The sequence below is a fragment of the Syngnathus leptorhynchus genome, chromosome 18 (genome assembly GCF_054491065.1).
Source record: "Syngnathus leptorhynchus isolate UIUO chromosome 18, UIUO_Slep, whole genome shotgun sequence".
Classification (NCBI taxonomy): domain Eukaryota; kingdom Metazoa; phylum Chordata; class Actinopteri; order Syngnathiformes; family Syngnathidae; genus Syngnathus; species Syngnathus leptorhynchus.
In genome coordinates this window covers 3300267-3315759 of record NC_141212.1, presented here as the reverse complement: position 1 = coordinate 3315759, position 15493 = coordinate 3300267, and the positions used below count along the sequence as shown (strand labels likewise).

General features: G+C 49.2%; 3 protein-coding genes across 5 annotated transcripts; 1 reads left to right on the top strand and 2 right to left on the bottom strand.

Moving 5' to 3' along the window:
* Nucleotides 1–630: 630 nt before the first annotated feature.
* Nucleotides 631–12877, bottom strand: tulp4a (TUB like protein 4a). 3 transcript variants are annotated; one of them, XM_085937574.1, is made up of 14 exons: nt 12785–12877; nt 10911–11624; nt 8031–8159; nt 7798–7959; nt 7549–7729; nt 7311–7418; nt 7079–7245; nt 6770–6994; nt 6474–6708; nt 6256–6400; nt 5965–6109; nt 5799–5892; nt 2599–5732; nt 631–2519 (listed from the first exon to the last, which is right to left on the bottom strand). In XM_085937574.1, the coding sequence occupies exons 2-14, from the start codon at nt 11160–11162 to the stop codon at nt 2403–2405; spliced, it is 5094 nt and encodes a 1697-aa protein (XP_085793700.1). In that variant the 5' UTR covers nt 11163–11624; nt 12785–12877; the 3' UTR covers nt 631–2402. The 3 variants fall into 3 exon arrangements, with proteins under 3 accessions (XP_085793700.1, XP_085793702.1, XP_085793701.1); XM_085937576.1 differs by having other exon boundaries at nt 5965–6091; XM_085937575.1 differs by having other exon boundaries at nt 6474–6705.
* A 111-nt stretch (nt 12878–12988) lies between these two features.
* Nucleotides 12989–14308, top strand: mrps10 (mitochondrial ribosomal protein S10). Its single transcript, XM_085937580.1, has 7 exons — nt 12989–13229; nt 13310–13362; nt 13493–13556; nt 13625–13764; nt 13885–13993; nt 14053–14142; nt 14205–14308. The coding sequence occupies exons 1-7, from the start codon at nt 13158–13160 to the stop codon at nt 14289–14291; spliced, it is 615 nt and encodes a 204-aa protein (XP_085793706.1). The 5' UTR covers nt 12989–13157; the 3' UTR covers nt 14292–14308.
* A 188-nt stretch (nt 14309–14496) lies between these two features.
* msgn1 (mesogenin 1) lies at nt 14497–15401 on the bottom strand. The gene has a single exon (XM_085937581.1). The coding sequence runs from the start codon at nt 15104–15106 to the stop codon at nt 14690–14692; it is 417 nt and encodes a 138-aa protein (XP_085793707.1). The 5' UTR covers nt 15107–15401; the 3' UTR covers nt 14497–14689.
* Nucleotides 15402–15493: the final 92 nt, after the last annotated feature.

The window sequence follows — 15493 nt, the reverse complement described above, 5'->3', positions numbered from 1 at the left end:
CAATGGCCGTGTATTATATGTAGATTTTTTTTGTCCTTGCCCGCTGCAACATTAATAAATAAATAAATAAATAAATAAATAAATAAATAAATACATTTAAAAATATATATATTTAAAAAAAACTTGTGGCAAATGGGGCACCTGTAAAAGCGCTCATCCCGGTGGGGTGTCAGTTCCTCTTTCAGCTCGTTGTAAACCTCCTGGACTTTTCTGCAAAAGTGCTTGAGCTCGCTGTAAAGGGGGTTCTCCAAATAATCGCTGTCCATTCCGGCCAGTGTCGTGCGGATGCTTGGATGGATGGATGATGGGTGGAGGTGGAAAAATGGCGATGCAAAGGGATGCAGAGAGAAGAGGCTAAAGCTGCGGCAAAATAGCTCGCCTGCCAGTTGAATTGAGTGTACAAGCAAAGCGGTTTCTTTTGTGAGGGCTCAATGGCGAAAGGGAGAAAAGAGAGAGGAGAAAGGATTCAACAGATCGGAGGCGGATATGGAGTAAACGCAACGGTCACATGACTCGAGATCAGCACCGCGGACAGCGAAATGGCTGATGACGTTTCCACCCCAAATCCGTGACGTTCATTAAATGTTGTTTTATCTTTTTTCAAAATTATTCTTCAGATCGAAAAGACCCTTTTCGGCAACAAAGATGTTTTTATTCAAAAGATGCTTAACATATACAATTATAAAATAATTTACATGACATGCCTTACTAATCCATTCACTAAAAACGTTCAGTCACCAAATAGTCTAACACCTACAAATACCAAGCACATACCTTTTCAAAAGAAAAAGCCAAATCCTGCAGTACCTACATTTCGTCAACCAAAAAAAATAAAAACGCTTAGAAGTCCACATTGACCTTTTGTGAATCCAGAAGCTTGCACTTCGTGATTGGTGTGACATTGATGTGAACATGTCAGAGGCCGGGAGAATGGACTCAACAGATGCAACGGGTCGAAGCGTGAATAAACACACAGGCACACACAACTTGACAGAAACAGACTACTCTACATGCCCCCCCCCTTTTTTTTTCAAAAGTCACAAACTTGCCCCGAAACCTCACAATTCTGGCAACACTAGAGCAAATGCAAAACAAATAAGTTGTGTAAACTCCACAATGTACAGTATGATCTCATAAATAATAAAAAAAAAAAAAAAAACAGCAACTTGAGATGCTGAATGTAAAAGAAAAGTATTAATATGGGCCATCAACCAAATATATTTTTTTTTTTGTCCAGAGAAAATATTGCACAACTAAGCATTATTCATTTTAGGCTCTTTTCATTTCTTCGCAAGAGTGTATTTTGGCACAAAAATGTTGACAAAGTTGTAGAATGAGGGAAAAAATATTCTTGCATGATTTAAGATGGAATTGTACTTGATCAAAGTTACAATACAATGACAAAAAAAAAATTTGCATTACTAGGAAAACACAACAAATCAGATTTGGAGATTCGACCCACTGGCTCCGTCCTTCGTTGATGTTACGACTTTGAAGAAAAAAAAAAAAGTGAATAAAAACATGATTTCAGTTTTTGCGTTGAACAGTATTACAGCATTGAAACACAGTGGCAGAAGTCACCCAAGTCTCTTTACACACAAAAATCATTTGAGTAAGACTGATATGTCTGAGGAGATTGTGAGTAACGTAGAAAAATATTCCCTGCACCTCGTTTTAAGTGTGGTATTTAAGATTTGAGGGTGGGCGAGAGGGGCCGATCGAGCCCCTCGCTGAACACGCACTTCACAGAAGTGACAACAGGTGCCGTGGCCGACATCACGGCGACATCGCAACTTAAGTCTCCCGAATGAAAGCCGCGTGTTGACAGGATGGGTTCTTAGAAAAAAAACAAAAAAAAAAAACAAGCAATGGCGACAATTTACAATGTACAGTACGCATAACTTAATCCATGTATCTTCATCCTTCAATGGTATGTGTATTGCAAAAAAAAAAAAATTCTATTCCAAAGCCAGCAGTCACACAGGTATAAAACGTGTGAAGTAGCAAAAAAAAAAAAAAAAAGGAATGACAGAGCGAAAACAAAAGTCCGCCATTTTGCATCACAAGCACCTCCTAAAAGCAAAAAGCAGTGTCATCTAGTGGTGAGTGTTGTACAGCAATGGATTTGAGTGGCCAGTAGTACCTAGGTGTGCTCTGGGGAAATAAAAAATAAAAATAATAACAACAATCACCAGAGTGTGGTTTTCAAGTATTACTACTGCTCCATTTGTTTTTAAATAAAAAATAAAAAAATTGACAGTTTCCTCTCTTGGTTGTCTAAAAGCCTCTAGTGGACTAATTGAAGCAGCGTTTATTTGCATTGACTCAAGTGGCAGCATCGTGTAGTGCAGCGGGATGGGACGTCTTCCTCTGTGGAGCTTCAGATTGGGGGGGGCGCCGTTTCATTTGAGGCGTTGGGTAACGTTGGCCAAAGCCACAGCGAAGGCCTGCACGGCGGAGAAGGGATACTGAAAGTCCAGGATGTAGGCGTTGCCGTCGATGCGGCCGAATTGCATCACCTGCAAAAAAAAAAAAAAAGGTAAATACGCCAGCGTGCCTGGAGCATCTCGTATCACAACGCAGCGAGCGTTTCCTCACCTGCCTGCCCTCGAGTTCAATCTGAAAGTTCTTGGCGGACTCCTGCGTGACCCGACCGCCAAAGTCCAACTGGTAGACCTGCGTGGCTTCATTCCACAGCGGCTGTTTGTTGGCCATGACGTACACGAAGCCCTGACTGCCCAGCCCTCGGTCCTCCTTCTCGTTGGCCTTGCGACACCTCATCTCCTCCAGTTCGCTGGCCGCCCTGAGGTTCCTCTTGCTCTTCCAGCCTTTCTTCCCGCTCTGGCACTGGTTGAGGAGCTCGTCGCCGCTGATGAAAAGCTCGGGCTCGCTATCCGAGCTGTCCTGGAACTCGCTGTTGGCGGTGGCTTTGCTCAGCTTCTTGGCCTTTAGCTGCTCCTTTGGTCCCTTCACCTTCTTCTTGTCCCTCCCTCCCAGCCGTGGGCTGGAGATGAGGGCGTTGAAGTCCCCCAGTGCCCTGCCCTCCTTTTTGGACTTGCTCCCTTCGGCCAGTTGCGGCACGTTGGCCTCCTCCGCCCTCCCGTCCGCCCTCTTGCGGTTCTTCTTGCTGAACTTGTCCGAGCGAGGTGGCACGGGGCTCTCGGCTAAGGACAGCACTTCCTGGAAACCGTCGCCGCTTTCCGCCATGGCGTCTTGTTCGGCGTGTGATGGTGGCGGGGGTGGCGGCGGAGGAGGCAGCGGCGGCGGTGGTGAGAGAGTATTTTTGTCTACCGTCATATGGGAAGCTTTGGGCGGTAGGGGCACAGCAGGACTGGTAGAAGGGGGGCACGAGTTGTACGTACCCCAAGGTGTGTGGAGGGCGATGGGGGGAATGGCGAGCCCGGAACCGGGGTACATGGGTGGTAGAGGGCAGCAGGCCAGGTTGGCGGGGTAACCGGCAGGTAGGACGATGGTGGCATCCTGCTGCGAGAGAGACACGGGGGCGTCCGCCTCTTTTGGGGAGGAACAGGGTCTGGGTGACGTTAGGACGGCGGGGTAGGCGGCAACTTGGGGATACTGGAGAGAAATCTGGTAGCCGGCTTGAAAGGACCCGGCGCCGGGGTTGGTGGGCGACCTGGGGGACAAGACGTAAGGCAGCCTGGACACGTCCAAGTGCTGAGCTGGGCTGAGAAGAAGCGGCGGGGGTTTATGTGGTAGCGGATGGCCGGCGGGGTTGAGCGCGGCGCCCCGTTCCTGAGGGACCCACACCTCCTCCGTGGCGGCGGGGTCCCACTGATAAGGAGGCGGGCGTTTAAACAGCAAGCCTGACGCGTCGTTTCCTCCCAAAGCCAAATGCCTGAGGGACTGGTTGAGCGATTCGTCCTCGGTAAAGGCCGAATTCACGTAATCCACGCGCTCTCGGCCGCTGCTCGCTCCCGGCGCTGCGGCTCCGGGTCCTTCCAGTGAGCTGAGCAGGCTGTAAGAGGACTGCGAGCCCAGAGGGGTGCCGCTGTTGGAGTGGACGATAACTGTGCTGTGCGGAGCGCCGTTCCCGGGGGGAAAATCTTGCCGGATGATGGTGCCCCCCGCTATCCCGTTAGCGCTGCCCGGAGCCGTGACTCCCACGCTGGACCCGCTGCTACACTGACTGCAGGTGTATAAGGCCGTTTGCACCCTCTGCTGGTAGGAGGCCGCCAGTGCGCTGTTATTTTTCGCTTTGGGCGGCAGCGGTCTGGGCGGCTCCATCATTTGGGACACTTTGAGGGTGGCTTCTCGGCTGTTCCTCCTCAGAGTGGCGTGGATGAGACTGCTGTCCAGCTTTTGTCCGGGATTCCTACCGCCACTCTGATTGGCCGGGTCCGGGTACGGGGGCGGGTCTCCGCTCGGTATGGAATAGCGAGGTGCGGTGAGTCGGTTGAGTGTGGCCGAGCTATAGGGCAGCTGGATCTTCTTGCCTTCTGCCGAGGAGGACGAAGAGGAGGTGACCCTGAGGGTGGCCGAGCTTCCCGGCCCTTGCAAGCTGTAAACGTTTTGATTGCACACGAGCCGGGTTCGAGGACGACACACTTCTTCCACGTTACCGCTGCTGTCAAAGGTGGTGATTCGCTCGTAGCCTAGCGGTGTGGGGTACTGGCCTTGGTGCTGATTCGGGGGATAAAGTTGGAGCTCGGCTTTCTTTGCGCTCACATCACCGGGCGGTGGCGTTCCAGAGGTGTTCCCAATGGTTAAGGCGTTTGAGGGCACGCCGGAGGCCGACATGGAAGACGGCGTAGTTCCGGGATAAGGAGGAGGGGGATTCATTTTACTTAGCTCCAGCGGCGCGCTGAACACCACCGTGTCGGCTTCGGCCAGCTGCGGCCCCGAACGCGTGGTCTTTATTTTCAGCAGGGTCTCGTGTTCGCCCGCAGCTCCTCTTTCCACGAGATCAGGCGGCGGGTGAGGGATCTGGATCTGCAGCGCCCCCGTGGGAAGCACTGAGGTCTGTGCGGACGACATGGAGGGAACTGGGATTTGAATGTGAAGCTGCTGCTGCTGCTGCTGCTGTTGCATCTGAAGCATTTGTTGCTGCTGCAGTTTTTGTTGTTGCTGCTGCTGCTGCTGCATCTGTTGGAGCTGCTGCTGAAGCTGCTGCTGCTGTTGCTGGAGTAGTTGTTGATGTTGCTGCTGTTGCTGCAGCATCTGTTGCTGCTGTTGCTGCTGGAGCTGTTGTTGGTGCTGCTGTTGTTGGAGCTGATGTAACTGCTGCTGATGATGATGAGACTGCGAGGCTCCGACACTGAGGCGACTCATGTCCAGCCCTCCAAAGATCACCTGACCAGGACTGGAGTATCGGGTTGGGACCGTGTAGTGGGCTGTAAGCGCGGCGTCTTGGCTTTGGTCAGAAGAAGCAGCAGCAGAAGAAGCTCCAGGAGAAGTGGCCGTGGGGTTGCTTAGAACATCTAGCTGAACGTTTTGATTGGCGAGGAGGGACTGGACCAGGCCGATACTCTGGGCGGGGGACATGGCCTGGGCGGGACTGTGGATAGGGGCAATGGGAATGTTGACCGTGCAGGGCGGGTTGTCGTCCGCGCCCCCGGCGGGGCCCGACACGGGCAGGTCGTCTTCGTCCTCGCTGAAGACGTTGGGGCTGAAGACGGGCAGGTTGATGTACTCCATGGAGATCTTGCGCACCTCCGGCAAGTAAATTGTCATCTGTCTGGGCTGCAGGTGGAGGAGGCTGGTTTTGTAGATGACTGAGGGGAAGAAGAAGAACATTGTCACGACATCATCCTAGAACATCTTCGCTATTGATGGATTACCTGCTCCGAGGTTTGTTGGCAGAAATGCAGCGAGGCCCACAATCTTGAATTTTGTTCCCCAAATATTTGATGTGACCTGAGCAAGGTAGTTTTGCTGAAAGAGTGGCATTAAGGGTCAGAAATGGGTCGAAGCGCTCGTTGAAGAACAAAGGTGACGGGGAGTAACCTGAGTGATGTCATCTAAAGGGAATTCTCGCCGCGTTAGACTAGGCGAGCCGATGGAGGGTTTGCGTATGGGTAGACGCGGCGACCTGGAAACCTCCTGGGCGGCGCGGGAGAGTTTCGGCGATTTCCTGGGATCGATATTGATTCTGTTGGTAAAGGGACAAACTAAGTCTCTACAGAGAAGGTAGCAAATGGGAAAAGGGGGGGGGGGGGGGGAAGATTTAAGCATGCAGTAAAGCACATTCCGTTACGACTGATGGACGTCCAAGCGAAAATAATCTGAATTGCGAACCTGGGAAGCTTGGGCGATTTACTGCCCCGGGATATCTTTGGAGACTTCTTGCCGACCCAGTCGTCGCTGAGTTCGATGTCGCTGGAGTCGGAGCAGTTGCAGCTGTCAATCATCGCTGATATCAGGCTGTTGCCGTATATTTCATCTGGCAAGAGAGATGGAATTTAAAAAATAATAATAATAATGGATGGAAATTGTCGCTAAGTCCCTCCCCTTACCTGTTTTCCCATCCGTCTTGGGGTCCATAATGACAAACTCCGGCCGCAATTTACTGATGCGTCGACCTTTTAGGATGGGCACCAGACCGCCTAAGTACTCCAAGTACAAAGTGTAGCAAGGCCCGCCCACTTCTGGGTTGTCCTCCGTGCGCTTCATTGTACAATGGAGACGCTCGTTGCCGGCAGTTGGGTAGCTGACAAAGTCCAGCATTTTGTTGGGGTCCGGAACGGGCTGCTGGGTGGAGAAAAGAGGCGGGGTCAGATTTTGTCGTCAGCGTCACCTCGTCCGATCTTACCCTGATGGTGGGGATGAAGGCGGAAGTGACGTAGGAGCAGAGACGTGACGGCATGGTGAGCTTGGCCACGTCTTTTTCCTCCTTCACCGCCGTGGCGATGACCTGCTGGCAGAGCAGCTGCAGGTTGGCCACGCGGTGCTCCACGCGCACCACGTAGAGCGCCGGCCCGCACGCCAAGAAGAGACGGCTGTCCCGGTGACCCCAACAGAGCGTGGTGATGGGGCGCTGCCCGGGGGCAGAAGGGAGGAGTTGAGCTCAGCACGTTTCACACACTGCAACTCCAAATGTTCTTTTGTCGCGGTGGATCACCTGCGCTGGTGTTTCCAGTGTGTAGATGTGTTCGCCCCGGACATTGTAGAACTTAACCATGGCGTTCCTGGTAGGAGAAGTACAAGAGGGGTCGTGGGAGAGGAGCGTCTTCTCCATGCCGGCCACCGACAGAAGGTTCCCCTGCGAGCACCACTGGACGACCACATCTGCGGGAGAGAGAGAGAGTCGGGTCATGAGATGAACTTTCAAAAGGAAGGGGAGGGGTGAGTACCTTTCAGGCCGGTGCGGATGAGGGTGGGCGAGAGGTCATCGTAGTTGTTCATCAGGCTAATGTCTCCGGAAGTAAAGCTAACTGTGAGCAGAGGTTTGTGGCTGCGCACTGAAACGTGAAGAAAAAAAAAATAAAAAATTAGGATATTATGTGCATGAGAAGCTCACAGATGGTGGCACATCTGCTTCCCCGTAGCCCGTAAATAAAAGTCAGCACGCCATCGAGTGAGCCAAGCAACCTTGCTGCGGCGGGTAGTCGTCGGAATCCGTGTCGCTCTCGCTGCTGTCCTCCACCAGGAAATTGGGGTAGTTCCACGACATGCTGACGATGCCGTCCGACTCGTGTAGCAGGATGTGGGCTAGCATGCGCCCGTGGCAGTCCATCACGATCACCTGGCCGTCGGCGGTGCCAAACAAAACCTGCGCGGTGACGGCAAAAAAATTAGCACGCCAGCGTCCTGGGGAAAATTCGAAATGCGCCTTCCTACCTGCTGGTCGTCGGGCGTCCAAATCCCGCACGTGATCTGACTCTCCAAGTTGATCTCGGACGACCAGTGTCTCTGCCCGCTGACGGACCCCACCAGGACAAAGCCGTCGCGGTAAGAGATGAGCGCCTGAGTGCCGTCGTGCGACCACGTGAAATCGCTCACCTGCCGAAAGCGCACGGGTTCGGAGTTCGACCTTTGTCCATGTCGCAATTCTAGCATTCGTGACCTCTTACCTGAGCTCCGCGGTCGTTGACCAGCTCCACCGACCAGCGGCCCTCGTACTGGATCCAAACAAAGATGCCGCCGTCGGTGTCGCAGGTGGCCAGTTTCTGGAAGGGCTCGTTCCATCGCACCAGGACCACCTTGGAAAGAGACGAAAGAATTGAGTCAGACAAACTGCTTCAAAGTGCTCCGCGCACATTAGCGCAAAGCTAAGTTTAGCATTGAACTCCATCTAGTCTATCATTACGTGAGCTAACCTCATTTTGAAAAAAAAAAAAATCCTCGGGAGGAGCTGTAATTATCAGACGCGTGACACACAATTGAGGTTTTGGTGACCAAAATAAATGGAACTCGACAGAGGAACAAAACGCTAAATGTCACCTCAAAGAACCCATCGCCATCCCCGAGCGCTTCCCTCCATTTTCTACATGCGTGTGTTTATTCTTCTGTAGCGTGACTCAGCCTTTTCCCAGAGGAATAATCCCAAGCGAGCTCGGCTCTCACTCACTCAAGCGAGCACGTGGGCCGTACATGCTCCGAGGCACAACACGGGGCACGTTTTAGCCGGGGGCTTACACTTTCCGAGTGTGACTCCGACGAGCGCTAACGTTTCGGTCGCGACCTTTTGAGTTGCTTTGGTGTCAATCCACCACCTGGGTATTGTTTAATGAGGATAAAGATCTGATTAACTCTTCGGGGGAGGTTGAAGGATTACGCTAGACTGATGACGCGTCACTAACAAGTGAGCTTGAATATATCAAATTGATGACTGGGCATTTTATTCATATTGCGAAATGATTAAGTCTTATTCAAGATACAGTCTGTGGGCTTAACATTAGCTTCTTAACTTTCAACAAAAGGACTAGATGTAATTAAAAAAAAAAAAAAAAATGACACCACGTGCGCCACATGTCCCGCACCATCATCTGCGTCAGGGTGAGAATAATCTGCGCATGTGAGTGTAAATTTAGCAGGGTGTGGAGATTAGTGTGAGCTGGTCAGGCATCCCGCGGGGGGGGGGGGAGACAGCTGAGCACCTCGCCAGGAGAGATCGGACGTCACATGGAGACAGACGGGATAAGGAGAGGGGCGGGGCTGGGCGGGATCCGCTAAGCTGACCCCAGCAAATTAAAGGAAGAGGGCAAATGAAATCAAGGGGTCAGTTTCCAGTCAGCAAAAAAAAAGTGAAAGGACATTGTGAAGGTGTAGCATCACGGTGGTAGGAGCACGAAGGTCCATGGCAACAATGAACGTTGGCAGAGAGCCCTTTTGTGTAGGCTAAAGGAAATTCATAGATAGTCTTGGCTGGTGGACAGGAAGAAAAAAAAAAAATCAATACCAAAATTGTTTTGCTAGTTTTACAACACAAGTGCCCGCTTGGATAAAGGGGATTTATTTGGATATTTCCAATAAAACCGAGCTGAGCTGATTCTTCATTACTGGAAAAGTGAAGAGCAGCTGGCTCAAGAGCAAACTGGGAGGGAGAGTCAGAGGCCGCTGATTTGGACAAGATATTAAATCAGATGCTTTACTCAATAGAAGAGAACTGCTGTGCTGTTAGAAAAAAAAAAGCGGACTTGGAGCAATGTCAGGAAGGGCAACTTTTGATGTCAAATGGAAATCCGAAAGAGCCTCCACGCGAGGGAAAATCTGGAAAAAAAATATGTGAGAAGACCTGACACGGCCGTGGAGCTCGTTACGCAACATGTCCTCTCCGTGGTTGGATTAGCGGCGGTAAAGCTGTTCGTATTAAGCGCGGCACACGGGTCAAGTGGTCAGACAGGTAGAGAGCACATGAATGATTTAAGGCGCAGGGGGACAAAAAAAAAAGGCACCAAAGTCTTAATTGATTATATTTGACTCCTCATCAAAGTGACAGAACACTTATTATCATTTATGTACTTTTTTTTTTTTCCTTCACTGACTCATTCCCAGATAAAGCCGCAAAGTAATCCATCAGGCGGGTACAGGCACGATGGGGTGATCAATTTTCATGATTACGACTCAGCGCTCCTCGGGGCGTGATGGAGTCACTTCCGAATCAAAGGCCGCCGACCACGCCGGGTTGTTTTTCTGACATCCCGCCAACAAAGCCCACGGTGTAAAGGCAAACCTATTCCGGGGTTTACTAATCCCGACTAAAAACAAAACGGCGTGTTTTGATGCAAATATCGCTTGAGGGTTGGTGGACTCGCATGCCAAAATGTGTCAAAAGCGACAGAGCTAAACTCCAGTCCAATTATCTCGTCATCAATCACGAACAGCCGTACTGTAAGGCGTGAATACGGGGGAAAAACAAAATGCTATTTTTGCTTGAAAGGAAGCGAGCGTAGCAGCATAAAGCTCCACAATGGCGTTGTCAAACCACTCTCGTATATTCCCCGCTCATTTAGAATGAATAGACGCTGCGAGGAGGGCTTGTCAAACGAGGGTGTTGATCTATTTTCAATTCCCATCCCGGAAGGATTCTTACGCTCATAAAAGGCGGATAAAAATAATTCCCGTCTTGTGTTTTTCACAACTGACAGGAGGTCAGGAGACGGCGGTATAAGTTAGCAGCCGCTCATTAAAGTTGACGGGAGTGAAAATGGACAGCTTTTCTTTGCTGTTGACTGTCAGCCTGGTGGGAAAGTAGGTCCAATTTCAGCGGCTTCCCTTTCTAATTATCTCTGACCCTGACTGAAGGGGACTCGAGACGTAGGAGAAAGAAAGGGGGGCACTTCAAGCCACGGTAGCCTTACTCATCGACGATGGCCTCGAGCAAAGCTCGACCTGGGAAAAAAAATCAAGTCAAACAGAACTCGCAGAAGCTGCCGATACCAGCCACCGACACTTATTAATACTGATGCATAAAATATTGAGTAATAAAAAAAAATAAAAAAAGATTTTACCTCACTGTTGTGCCCTCTGAGGTTGAAGTTGACCCTCTGAGGGGTCGGCCGGTCCCGCCTGCAGTGACTGGATGTAAAAGTGACGCCGACGACGCCTCGGCCGTTCCCAGTGGCCAGCCAGCCCTCCTCGTAGTAGCGCTTCCGGCACACCGGCTTCTCTTTCTCGCTTTTGGGCACGCGGCCTTTCCAGGACAGGCACAGGATGTTGGAGTCGCTGCAGAGGACCGAGCCGTGCTCCACGGAGGCGAACATCCCTGCGGTCGTACCGGGCCAAGCTACCCGTGGGGGCTCGTGCGGGGAGGAGGGGGGGGTCCTCCTTTCAAGAGTCCTGTGCTGAGGTTAGAGGTTCGATGATGAATATGAGACAGCGTTGTTGCATAGAGTCCCCGGACATCTGTGAGAACCTCTGCGAGGGTCCAAATAATATCAGAAAAGTGGGAAAATCCACGTTGGGAAGGCACTTGTCATGACTGAACATCCAGGAAGAAATGCATGTAAACCGCTAATGAGTCCGCTCAGCATGTCCTGCGGCTCGCCCTTGATCCCAGCGCTGCTTGTGTGTCGCCGCCGACGTGCTGCATCCTCATCATCCGATCCTGGCGGCGCATGTGAGAGGAGGAGGAGGAGCAGGGACTCCTCTCCATCAGCTGTAAGCCCGCAAGAGCTCCGCCCCTCCCGGTAACGTCATAACGCCGGCAAACCTCGGGCATCCCACTGTGGCGAGCCAAAGGAAAAACAGACACAAAAAAAAAAAAAACCCGCAGCTCCATTTAGCAAAGCTCATAAATAAACACTCACGTAAACACTCGACCGTTTATGTCAAATATTGATAAGGTGGCTTAAAGTAGTCCTCGTTTCTACTTCGGCACCAACTCAAGTGTTTTTCCATAAATGTTTTTACTGCGATTTGGATTTTGTGTCGCCAAGGGTTCTTGACAGCTCCATCCAATATGCAGGTTTGCTTATTTTTAAATGGAGTCATAAACAAATGACTCCTATACATTAGTTATTGAATAAATTTCATATAAGACTGTTAAAGCTACGCTCCATCCGGGTAGCGCTGCAAATAAATATTAATAAACTGGCCTGAATGGCAATCTCATTATCCTTTTATTACTTATGGCACGTTCTAGTTCCATGACTATTCTGCGCGGGGGAAGGATTTATAACGATTTAATGAATAATTGAAAAGACTCGTGAATCATTTTGGGCTTCGCTTTAATTAGAACACGGTGATGGACCGAGGCGCCCCCTTTTGCAGCTAAATGTACATGAGGTAAATAAAGTGTGAATAATAATTGCGTGGTAAATAAAATGCTAAATCATATGTATTATTTGGAGAGAGAAAAAATCCTTTCAATTCAATTAGAATCATATAAGAGCCAAGCGGCCTAGATTATAGCATAGTAGAATAATATCACGGTGCGGAACAATACAATGTCGTTAAAATGATGCTAGGTTGAGGTAACTGATCTGTGCATTCAAACATGTCGCCATTAGACAAAAGCCCTCATCTCCGTTTTTTTTTTCTTCCTTTCTGGTTTTCTTTCAATTATACTGGCGCGATAGATACACGCACTTGTTAACCTTTTATTGTCATCATTGGAAAAAAAATGGGAGAAAAAAAAAAAAAAAGAGGCGGCTAACCAATCCCGCTAACCTTAGCTGGTCCAGAACCAGCCAAGGCGGCTGAGGCTGTCCATCCGCCGCTGGCACTGCTCGCTATCCGGCTACTGTTAGCGTGACCAGCCAACCATCTTTATTCTGTTTTTTTTTTTTATAAGACCTAACCGCGTAGATGGTTTGCATAATTGCGCGAGTATAATTACTGTTTGTGAGTCAAAGGGTGGCCATTAATAAAGGGTGAAGCATACCTCGGCTGTTGTCGCTACTCCTTGCTTGGTCTGTGTGAGCCGAACCGGAGCTCTGTCGGAACTGGCAACAGGGCCCCGACAACTGGGTCACGTGATGGTCACATGACGCTCGCTTGTCACGTTCAAGCCTCGTTTGAATCGACGACGTCATCAAAGCACGAATAACAAAGCACGTTGAAATTTTCCTTCATGTAAATACTTTTGATTTGTAAATATTGGAGTGTTTCTCTCATAGCTATCAGAATGAGGTTTCCTCAGTTTTACGTGGACGGTATTGGGTAATTGACTCTGTTGGTGTAATGTACCTTCCAGACCACGCGAGGGCAGCAGTGCGATACGTATTGCTTCCGATTTTCTATACTACTCTAAAAACATGGCCGCTTCCATGGCGTTCCGAGGAGAATTTTGCTCCTTAGCTAGGATACTAGGCGGAATATCACATTTGGTAATGTTATTTTTACACATTTAGTGTAATTTGATGATCTTTTAAAACCTAGCGTCTGCTAATATGCGCATGTTTTTCAGGCTCCACAAATTCAGGGTCATTGTGCAGGACACCAGAAATGGGCCACAATTCGGTATGTAGCATTGTTCTAAAAAAAAATAACTTAATTGACGATTAGTCAGTTTGTTTGTGGCTCTATTAGCATGCAGATTAATTAAAGGCTCTGCGATCTACACAATTTATTTCCATTCAAATCTCTGCAGGTGTCCCCTCCAGCTGAGCCAATCCTTCCACACAGCCACAGTATTTTCATCAACAGCCTCTCCTGTGAGTTATATATGGCAGTCCATCTAATTAATTTACCCAGGAAGCCATTCTAACCTTTCACCTTTCAGATTACCGTGACGGAAGAGCCCGACACACTTTTCAAGAAAGTTACTGTGCTGGTGAAAGGCCACGACAGGGCAGTTTTGGACAGCTATGAGTATTTTGCCACGATGGCAGCCAAAGAGCTTGGTGTCACCATTGGGAAAGTGTGAGTCCTGGAAATATCTATGGAAAGTTTTTTGTAGCTTCACAAATATAATACAAATAAAAAACAACATTGCCACGCTCTCCAGGGTCTAATTCTGTTTTCTTAACCTTCCTCTTTCAGTTTTGAACCTCCTAAAGACATGGAGAGGTTGACACTGCTCAAGTCTGTCCACATCTTCAAGAAACACAGGGTTCAGTATGAGATGAGAACACATTACCGGTGTATTGAGGTGAGATGATGCCATTACTGGATGTATTTAACGCTTTATCATTTGGATTTTCTTTGTAGTTGTCTCATTTAACAGGCTCCACAGCTCGGGTGTATCTAGAATACATCCAGAGGAACCTGCCGGAAAGTGTAGCCATGCAGGTGACCAAGGTGAGTTAGGCTCTTGCTTGGATCACGTTCACAAGACTCATAATGGTGCTTTTTGTTACCAGACTGCAATAGAGAAAATTCCAGAACACATCCAGGAGCCCATGTGGAAGGATGAGCCCACGGAGGGAGGACAGAAGCTCAGTCAATAAATGTACACCTGAACTAGTGTGTGTGTGTGTCTGTCTTATTTTATAATAAATTGGTTCTGCAAAAATGACATTATGATTCTGTTGAACCATTTGTATCTCTCCAAACAAGCGTTCAAGTTCATCAAGTTCACCGGAGAACATGATTAAACGCAATGAATAAATAATAATAATAAATAAGACACAAATGGTGTTTATTTTTCAGCAAGACAAATCCATGACTATTGTCCTCAACTTCTAATGACAGTGTTAACAATTAATTGAGTTTACAATTGTAAAACATAAGTGCCCTCAAAACAATATTTACATCCAGAAAAGGGCAAAGGCACGAGAAAAAGAAAAAAAAAAAGAGTCCAAAAATGAGCAGCTGCATGACGCGTGGTTGCGTAAAATGGTGACTTTTACGCATGGCTCAGAATGTCCGAGAGCTTGTTGATGTACTCGATGGTGTACTTGAGGGTTTGTATTTTGGTCAGAGGCTGGCCCCTCTTGGTGTAATCCGGTGGAAGGTACTCCCGGAGCTGGTGCAGAGCCTCGGCCAGACTCCTCATCCTCATCTTCTCCCTCTCGCTCGCTTTTACGCGCCTCTTGGTGGACATCCTAGCCTTGCCGTGCGCTTTGGAGCCGGTGCAGGGACCTCGCCGTGGAGACCCGGAGACGAGTTCCCGATGGCCTCCGTAGTAGAACATCTCCGGCGAGGAGCACATGGAATCCACAGAGGAGAAGGAACTGGATTCTGGAGAGGAATCAGAGGAGTGGAGCTGTTCCCCGACGTTCCAGTCCTGTAGGATTTGGGACGTTGCAGCATCGAGGTCCATGTTGAGAAAAAAAAAATCAGCATCCAAGAGATGATGACAGCAGATGAGCTTCTTTGAGGAGATGACGTTTTTATACGCGGGCGCATCTCCGGAGGTTTATGGGTTCACAGCTGAGGCGGAAAAAACGAGTTCAAAGCGAAGCACAAGTGGCAAAATGCGACCTTTGCAGAGGACGTCGTTGGTTCTCACCGAGGTGCGAATAAGGCTAAATAGGCGGATAATGCGACAGAAAGACAAATAATTAGATTCCCTTTGTGGGAAATGAGCCTTTAAAGTCTGCACGACGACAATTATCAGTTTGATGTGATCTTCCTAATGAAGGGGCGGGACTACGCAGACGAAGTTTTGCAGGTTTCCAATTAAAATGATAAAGAATTAGGCATAATG

Coding starts and splice junctions, on each gene's coding strand:
- msgn1 (XM_085937581.1), bottom strand. CDS start 15,106: ATGGACCTCGATGCTGCAACGTCCCAAATCCTACAGGACTGGAACGTC.
- mrps10 (XM_085937580.1), top strand. CDS start 13,158: ATGGCCGCTTCCATGGCGTTCCGAGGAGAATTTTGCTCCTTAGCTAGG. Junction 13,557..13,624: donor TTTCATCAACAGCCTCTCCT/GTGAGTTATATA, acceptor TTCACCTTTCAG/ATTACCGTGACGGAAGAGCC. Junction 13,994..14,052: donor CACATTACCGGTGTATTGAG/GTGAGATGATGC, acceptor TTTTCTTTGTAG/TTGTCTCATTTAACAGGCTC.
- tulp4a (XM_085937574.1), bottom strand. CDS start 11,162: ATGTTCGCCTCCGTGGAGCACGGCTCGGTCCTCTGCAGCGACTCCAAC. Junction 7,960..8,030: donor TCAACGACCGCGGAGCTCAG/GTAAGAGGTCAC, acceptor CGCTTTCGGCAG/GTGAGCGATTTCACGTGGTC. Junction 5,733..5,798: donor GCCAACAAACCTCGGAGCAG/GTAATCCATCAA, acceptor TCTTCCCCTCAG/TCATCTACAAAACCAGCCTC.